Genomic DNA, 9087 nt, shown 5'->3' with positions numbered 1-9087 from the left:
AAATGCATGAAAAATATCCAGAGGATCAGAATAAAATTTAAAAAAATTAGTTAGCAGGGATCAAAATAAAATTTTTAAAAATTAGTTACAGAAGATATGAGACTGAATTAGCATTAAAATAAAAATAATTAATATTTTATGATATTATTTAAAATTTTAAAAATTAGCTAGGATTATAAAGCATTAATTAAATATTAAATTAAAATATCTTTAAATTACAATAATTACTTGGAGTCTTTCCAAATTTTGAGTTGTTAAAATTGTTGTTAAAAAAATCTAAATTAAAGATTAGGCCTTAAAAAAATTAGGGGACTAAAGCAATTAATTACTTCATTTACCTTACCCTTAAGCCGACTCTAAAAGAGTAGCTAAACTTTTCTCTATGAATACTAGAATTCAAAATAATTTACTTAAGTGACTCTCACATCCTTATCATTTGTATCATCCCTCTTAGTTAATAAAATAATGTATTTAATAATTTTTTTTTTTTATAAAAATGTATTTAATAATATTATTATCAACAATAATCTATAAAAGATTTTTTTAAAAAAATTAATTAGTGAGTTTCATATTTTAAGGGGTAGTGTTCTGATGTTTTTCTTGCCCTAAGGGGGTCTGTCACTCAGTGCCTATGTTTTTCTTTTGTCGTCTTTTTTCTGCTATGTCATGCTGTTTGTTTTTTTCCCACTTTCCAGTGGGTCAACTATTAAGCATTTTTTATTAATCGATGTTGTTTATCCACTTTTTCAAAAGTTTCATATTTTAAGAGTGTTAAAAGCATAGCTCATAAGTTATATATATATGGAGGACCAGTTTTTAATTTTGAGCATCATCTACCCCCCAACGTCTATACACTAACCCCCACTGATTTTCTTTCTGCTCTAACTTTTTCTTTATATATATGTTTCCCCTATTTAAAAAAGTTAAAGTTCACTAATAAAGTCTACAACTATTCATGTGTTGTATAAAAGGTGGCCATGAGGGACAGCGAACCATCCGAAATAATTAAGCAAATCACATGCAATACCGGTAGTACACTGTAACAAACTCGCAGCTTAAATGCCCGACTTACACACTCTCAACCGTTTTTTCATATATATATATACTAGTATTCACAATTCAGTAGCATCTTTGCAACCAATACATGATTTGGATAGTCACAAATTAAATGATGCTTATAACTATATATATTTAACTATATATATTTAACTTAAATATTTAACTAATTATTGATCCAATATATATATATATATATATACAATTTGCATGCTGAAGTAGAATCATAAACAATAAATAAATAAACATGTATAACTGTTTATTTTTTAATATATGTGCTTATTATGATTTGGATTATAGTATGTGCAGTATAATGGATTACTATTTTAAATTACGCATTGTTTTAACAGTTAACTAATTATTCGTGCTGTCTAAATTATTAACTTGAATAATAACAGAAATATTAATTATAATTAATATTTTTATATTTATTTATTTATTTGACAGAGTCTTTTTGACATAGTCTATATATTTGCCCCCATAATCATTCTTAATTATCCATCATAACAATCAGCGTTGCATGCAGTGGTACAAATTAAACACAAACAGTCGTCATGAATCATGATCTCTCTAATCCCAATCCAAATTTATAAGCGCAATAAATAACATTAAAAGCTAATCAATTCACGTAACGTTAACATCACATTCATTTAATTTGCTCACTATCTTCTTCTTCTTCGTCTCTCCACCACCTTTCACAAACACAGAAATATTTCTAAAAATAAGTAAAAATAAAATATAAAAATATAAATCAAGAAAGAGATCCACACAACTAGCTAGCTTCAACTCTTCTTCTTCATCACCATCTTGATCTTCCTTTCATCATACAACCACCATCAAAGATTCAAAGCTCACAGAAAGAGAGATAAAGAAGTAATTAATTAAGTAACTATAAGAGCTTAACAACCTCTGGAATGTGAACAGGATACCTGTGAATACACTCAGACCAAGGACCCTCAACAGGAGTTTTCACAGTTTGCAAGCACTTCCAAACAGCGCTGTTGCATTTGAACCCACTCCCAAAACCAATCATCCAAACCCGGTCACCGCGCCGCATCCTGCCTTTAGATTCAATATAACTGAGCTCATACCACAGCGAGCTGCTCGACGTGTTGCCGAACCTATGCAAGGTCATGCGTGAAGCTTCAACATGCTCAGCCGAGAGCTGAAGGTTCTTCTGGAGCTCATCAATAACTGCACGTCCACCGGCGTGAATACAAAAGTGCTCAAACGCTTGTTTGAAGTCAGGGATATAAGGTTTCAACTTAGGATTAATGAGTTTGCGAGCAATGAAGGTGAAGAGAAAGAGTAATTGTTCGGAAGCCGGCAAAACAAGAGGTCCAATTGAAGTAATGTTGGATTTAAGAGTGTCACCGGCAATGGCCATGAGGTCTTTAGAAAGATTAATGCCGAGGTTTCCTTCAGAGTCTTGTTCTTGGAAAACACAACTGTGAGCTTTATCGTCGGAGCCTTTGTGAGTGCGGACGACGTGGAGGAGTTTGTATTTAGCGATGGAAGCATCACAGCTGCGGTTAGAGAGGAGAACGGCGGAGGCGCCCATGCGGAAAAGACAGTTAGGGAGGAGCATAGCACGTTCTTTGCCGGCGTAGTAGTTGGGAGTGATGATTTCAGTGGAGAGAACAAGAGCAAGAGAGTTAGGATGGACCTGAAGGACGTCTCGAGCGAGGTCGACGGAGATGAGGCCGGCGCTGCAGCCCATGCCGGAGAGATTGAAGCTGCGGATGTCGGTGCGGAGGTTGTAGTGATTGATGATTATGGAGGAGAGTGAGGGAATGGGATAGAAGAGACTGCAGTTGATAACTAGGATGTCGATGAGGTGAGGATGGATGGAAGTGAGTTTGAGAAGGTGGTCAATGGCGGAGAAGAGGACAGTGTGGGTTTCATGGAGAGAGGAAGAAAGGGAAGGAGTTGGAGGGATGTAGTGGTGAGGAGGAGGGAGACAGGTTTCTTCACCGAGGCCGGAGCGTTCAAGAATTAGGGTTTGGAAACGGACGCTGCGGTCGTCGAAGAAGGGCATTTGGCGGGCGTGTTCCATGTAGGTGGAGAAGGGAACACGGCAGGTGGGTGTGGGTTTGAAGCAGGAGTAGTTGAGGAGGTAAATAGGGCGAGGACGAGAAAGGAAGTAGAGAGTGAGGAGAAGAAGGAGGAAGAGGAAGGAGGTGAGGAAGAGATGATGATGATGATGATGATGATGATGAGAAGATTGAGAAAGGAGGAGAAGGGTGAGGAGAAGAGGGAAGGAGAGAAGGATGGGTTTGAGAGAGGAGGAGGAGGAGATGAGCATGGTTGTGAATGATGATGAATGGTTAGGACTTAGGACTAGTTTGGATGGTAGTAATGGAGGAAGGAGGAAGGAGGAGTTTATAGTGTTGTTATAGTAGGTAATGAATGAGGACAGTTAAGGAGTTTGAATGCATGGGCCTCATGCCTTCGCTGTCTTTATCTCCATCTCTTTTTCTCTTCATCTTTCTCTCCCAAAGGGAACTGTTTTTAACTTTAGCTGAAAGTCACGTATTTTAAATATTTTTGGTGATAAACTTGAAAAAAAAAATGAATTATATTAAAATATTTATCAAATCTACAAAAGTGGAAGTTTGGAATCTCTCTCACTCTCGGTTCAAAGGGTTTGTGTGTGTTTTTTATTTTTTTTAATTTAGATTATAAGAGATTCTTAAATATGAGGTGAGATTAGAATTCTACCACGAAGACCTTATAATTTTAGAAGGAATAAAACAATATCCACTCATATGGATCATAATAAAATAGTAAATAAATAATACAATACTGTAATAATATTATCGATCTAAGGATTTGATCATGAATTTGTTATTTACTGTTTAAGTAAAAAACCACTTTTGTTGTTTCACTTATCAAATATATATATATATATGGTTTTATTTTAAATTTTATATTATTAATTATATGGGATTTTATTTGTTTATTAGTTTTTTAGAAGTTTCCATTCTGTTTAGTTATTATAAATACACCATTTAAAGGCCTTTCTATCAGAAAGCTGGTATTTGTTTCCATTAAGTGACAGGTTGACAAGTCAACGTCCCTCTCACAATTGATTGAGTTGAAAGACTTGTTCCAACTTGTCTAAAAAAACTGAAGACTCAGGAAAGAATTTTCATCCTATCAAGAAAAATAAAACATTTAGTTTTAGATATTTATCCAATTTAAATCAAGTTCATCAACCATCAATCAAATCTTATTAGGAAAAAGTATTCATTTTACCATTTTTATTTCAACTGTTTTTTTAAATGTTGTGCTTGTTGTTCAAATGCGTGATTTCTACGAAATAAATTTGAAAGGTTGAGGTTTAATTAGTGATAATAAAAGGTCAGAGATTGGTGGCTTTCGTCTACAGAGCTTTCAGCTTTGATGATCTGTGTCCCCTGTTGGTGGTTTTTGTCTATAGAGTTGTTTTATCTTCTCGTTGTTTTTTTCATTTATTTCTAATTGTACTTGTACCTCATCTCTGATGAGAGTTTATTTGTACAGTGCTTGTTTGTTGTGTTTTTTTTTCAATAAATTTATGGTTTATCCATTTTTATAAAAAAAAACATCAGTGATTGACCCACATGCTAAATCATGTGATTTCTAATAACTATTTGTTTCCAAAATGTTTAAATAGTCAACTCTATTTTTTTTAAATGACATAAAAACAAAGCAAATCAAAATCATGCATAACTATAGAATTAATTACTTGATATGTACATTTGTGATGTGACTTTATATAAACTGAAATTTTCAATATATTTTTTTCAGTGGAACACCAAAAATACAATACAACAGACCAAGAGATTTTTGGCCAAACTAATTTATTTTTAGAGATATAATTTAGCCATAAATATTTATACACTTATATTTGTTTATATTAAAAATACACTTTTTATTAAGTGCATATATATAAGAGTTTCTGTGGACATACACAGATGTCCACAGGCAACAACAGTAGGATTAAGATAATGTACAATGAGAGCTAATCTTGTGTTAATTGATTGATTAAATTAATTTTGAATCGATGCTCATATATATATATATATATATATAGGGTATATAAGAACTATATCACGGATAAGATCGTGGGAAAATCCTACTCCAATTGAGATTGTTCAAATATAGGTTTATTATTATTTATTATGACGTTGATAGTTGATAGTCTGCCAAATTATTAAGTTTGGTAATTGTTGATGGTTCTGTAATCCTTGTCACGAGCAGTATTTCAATAAATGCAAGATCATTTCTTCCATATATTATGAAAATGCCTGTCAGCAAAGATCTCAATATGAAATTTTAATGAAGTGATGGTATTGTTCTGATGGATAATTAAAATTTAATTTTAAACTTTCTAGATAAAAAAAATGTGAAAAAAATAAAAATCATAGTCTGTGTATTTATATTATATATGATAATTTTTCTTATATTTAATTGTGAATTCAAGGCTAAACTAAAAGAAGGTTATTAACTGACTTAACCCTATCATTTGAACTTCACTTATTTATATAAACAAATAAATAAAATGTTTTATAAATGTATACTGATAATTATTCATTTTTACCGGAAATATGCAAGCAATTTTTTTATAAATAAATAAATCAATAATTTTAAAAAATTTATAACCCAGTGATATTGACCACTAGCATGTGGTATAAAGATTTAAAACATCGGAGTTCAAATGCTATTTGGATACAATAATAGTACTAGTCTTTTAATTGGTACAGGATTGCCGTCATTTATTGTCAAATGAAGACACATAAGTTAGATTATCAAATTTTGACTTATGTCACATCTCTAATAATATATATGTACTTATCTCATTTATCAAAATAAATAAATAAATAATAAATAGTAAATCTATGATACTCAAAAGTTTCAACAATTGTCATTGGTTTCAGAAGAGAGTTATTAGTATTTTATTTTTTTCCTCAATTTCAAAAAAGAAAGTTAGATCCAGTAACTTACTCATATTTATAAGAAGAAAAAAAAAATTCAAAAACCCATTAAATTGTAATATATATATATATATATATATTATTTGGAACGAAATTTCTCTTCCATATTTGGACGTAGGCCAAAAATGACAAAAGCACATAAACATATTTCTACATCATGTACTTGTTACCAGAATGTTTATTCTAGAAAAAAAAAAATTTGAAGTAAAAAAAAGAATAACAAAATTACTACCAACCCACCCACATTTTTCAGCATGTAAAGCTGCAGCAGAGAGGCACATAAAAGACAGGTACAAAATTAGAATGAACTCATTAATTGAATTCAATATTCAAGACAGAATGGGCCTTGGAAGCTGGTAGCTGGGACCAATACATGACTCAAAGGAATTGATTCATCTCCTTAATTTTATTCCAAAAATTACTTCTATGCCATCAATTCACAATTATTAAGTAAGTATTCCAAAGCCAAACTTATTCTTCATCTTATCTTCTTTGCATGAAGTTATGATTCTTATGAATGAACAAACAGTTACTTCTTTAAAGCCAAACTTGTTTCTTTCTCTTTATATTCTTGTTCTAAAAGGAAAAATTACTTCTATGGTTCTATGTCATCAAATCCAAATTATTAACTATTCCAAAACCAAACTTGTTCTTTCTCTCTTTATCTTTTATATATGCATGCAAGAAGTTATGAAACAAGAGAGTTACTTCTTTAAAGCCAAAGTTGTTTCTTTCTCTTTATGCTTCTATTAATGAGCAAGTTAGCTGTTCTTGTAATAGCTAGCAACACCTGTCTTTCTCTTGTATTTACAAATAGAAAGTGGAAAATGAGAAGACATTAAACATAAGTGTGTAGAGTTGAATGTGTCTTTTTTAAGGCATTAATAAAAAGAAAACAAGATGCATCACACCTGGCAACAAAGTTATAATCTAGAAAAAAACCACCTCATCTATTAATAAATGACTAAAAAAATAATTGTTTGTTTCTTTATTGCTGATAATCCCATCAAACTGGTTCAATTTTTTTTTAAAAAAAAAGTGGAAAAATAAAACAGAATCAATAAAAAAAAAATGATACATACATATATGACGATGGCAACCTTGTTTAGTCAGAGATCAAAAAGGTGCTAATGATGCATGGGCGAGTGTGGATTCAAAAAGCTCGCTCAAATATGCTACGTGAGCAGTATTATTCATGTAATGTTTCTAAGCACATGTATTGTTCATGGTGTTAGTATATCAGGTCTTTTGATTAATTGTCTAATTTTATACAAGCATTATAATTTTTGTTATGTTTTTCTTGGTTTTAGTCTGGTTTCTATATTCTCCATTTTGTACTCATTATTATTTTCAGTTAGTTTCATTCTTTTTCATGCTCTGCATTTTATTTTATATTTTCGTTTTTACACAAATCCTTGCAGATTTGAATATTTATCACATGATACTATTTAAATGAGTTTTGATGGGTCCCAGAAATCATATTTCTCACTATATATATAGTTTCTACTGCATAAATGATGGATTTTTATTACTCCATATATTTAATTGTCGCATAATAATAGTAATGAATGCACTTGTGTATGTGCAATAATCTTTAAGTTGGGGTAGTTATTTACCCAGAGGAGCAATTATAATATCACAGAAGGCAAAGGTTACATATAACTAAGAAAGAGGCAGATAGAGTGATTTGGGCCTGAGAAAAGGGGTAAATGGGGGTGGACCAGGTCACCAGAAATGATCGCCCTATGTCTTAAAATCAAACCATTTTGAGTTTACATTATTAATTTAATTTGTTATGAAAATAATAATAATTAAATTATATTAAAAATCATTACCTGTCATTCGGTAAACATATATATATTGGTTGATAATCAATTTGTTTCCTTAGCGAAAACATTACAAAAACAATAATAATAATAATAATAACAACTTATTTTTAAAACAACACAAACAAGTGGATACACATAAAGATCAAACAATTCAAGCCATAAAAACAGCAATATATATTTAAAGCTATTAAACTCAACAAGTAAAGTGTCAACATGCATTAAAACTCAATCAAATCAACCAATAAAGATTAGAAACAGACATATATATACCAAAGGATGCAAAAATCCAGCCAATCTCTTTCTTAAGATTAGACAGGACTTTCAAAACCAACACGAGAAGCACATCTCAAGAGATCCCCACCGTTGGAATTCCACCGACCAAACCATTATTTATTTATTACTATCCTTTACGTATTTTTACTTAAAATTCATTATTATTATTATTATTAGAACAAAATATGGGCTAAATATCTGAATAGCTACTTGGTCACCTTTTGTGTATTCTTGGGCGTGTAGTTATGGGTGATCAAGTTATAACCCATCACTTGGCAACCGACAACATCAGCAACCGTCTCTCATTTTTATGTTCAATTAACTAGCATATTTGTGTTGATGAACTATTTAGGCGCGTTATTAAATAAAATATAATGATGTCGAAACAGTGATTATGTTAAGGGGAATGAACTTAGGCGAGGGATTAGATAGAATTGTGATTGGGTAGTGGTTCACTGTTCTCTTATGTTATTAAAGTGTATTGATTCGTGTTTAATGAGCTATTTGGGCATGTTAAGTAAATAAAATATAATAGTTTTTAAAGCAGGTGATTATATATCATAGTAATACTAAATGGGAATTTATTATTATTCAAATGATAGCTGGCGAAGATGAATATCAGTGGTGAATAGTGATATATGTTTGTATGGTCATTTATTTATGTTCAGTGTGTTTGATTTGTGTTAGATGGCTATGAACTATTTGAGCACATTGTTAAATAAAATAATAATATCAAATAGTGATTATATACAATAATAAATATAAATAATTATTTGAAAGATAACTGGCTGGTGATAGACATTCTGGTGAACAACATGTTATGGACGCTCACACATGATATATATATATATATATATTTATGTACATAAATTGAATTTGTTGTAATCAATGGGATATATTTTTAATTTTATTTATATGTTGATAAATATGGGTTATTCTTTATTACGTAA

General features: G+C 30.9%; 1 protein-coding gene across 1 annotated transcript; it reads right to left on the bottom strand.

Annotated features, from left to right (window-relative positions):
• Positions 1–1608: 1608 nt before the first annotated feature.
• On the bottom strand, positions 1609–3426 carry LOC120263897 (3-ketoacyl-CoA synthase 6-like). Its single transcript, XM_039271876.1, has one exon. It carries the CDS (start codon positions 3359–3361, stop codon positions 1946–1948), a length of 1416 nt encoding a protein of 471 aa, XP_039127810.1. The 5' UTR covers positions 3362–3426; the 3' UTR covers positions 1609–1945.
• Between the last annotated feature and the right edge of the window lie 5661 nt (positions 3427–9087).

Source organism: Dioscorea cayenensis, chromosome 6 (assembly GCF_009730915.1).
Source record: "Dioscorea cayenensis subsp. rotundata cultivar TDr96_F1 chromosome 6, TDr96_F1_v2_PseudoChromosome.rev07_lg8_w22 25.fasta, whole genome shotgun sequence".
Lineage (NCBI taxonomy): Eukaryota > Viridiplantae > Streptophyta > Magnoliopsida > Dioscoreales > Dioscoreaceae > Dioscorea > Dioscorea cayenensis.
The sequence above is the reverse complement of the archived record's forward strand: the minus strand, read 5'-3'. Positions and strand labels throughout refer to the sequence as shown.

Excerpts from the sequence above, each read along its gene's own strand:
- LOC120263897 (XM_039271876.1), bottom strand. The coding sequence starts at position 3,361 with ATGCTCATCTCCTCCTCCTCCTCTCTCAAACCCATCCTTCTCTCCTTC.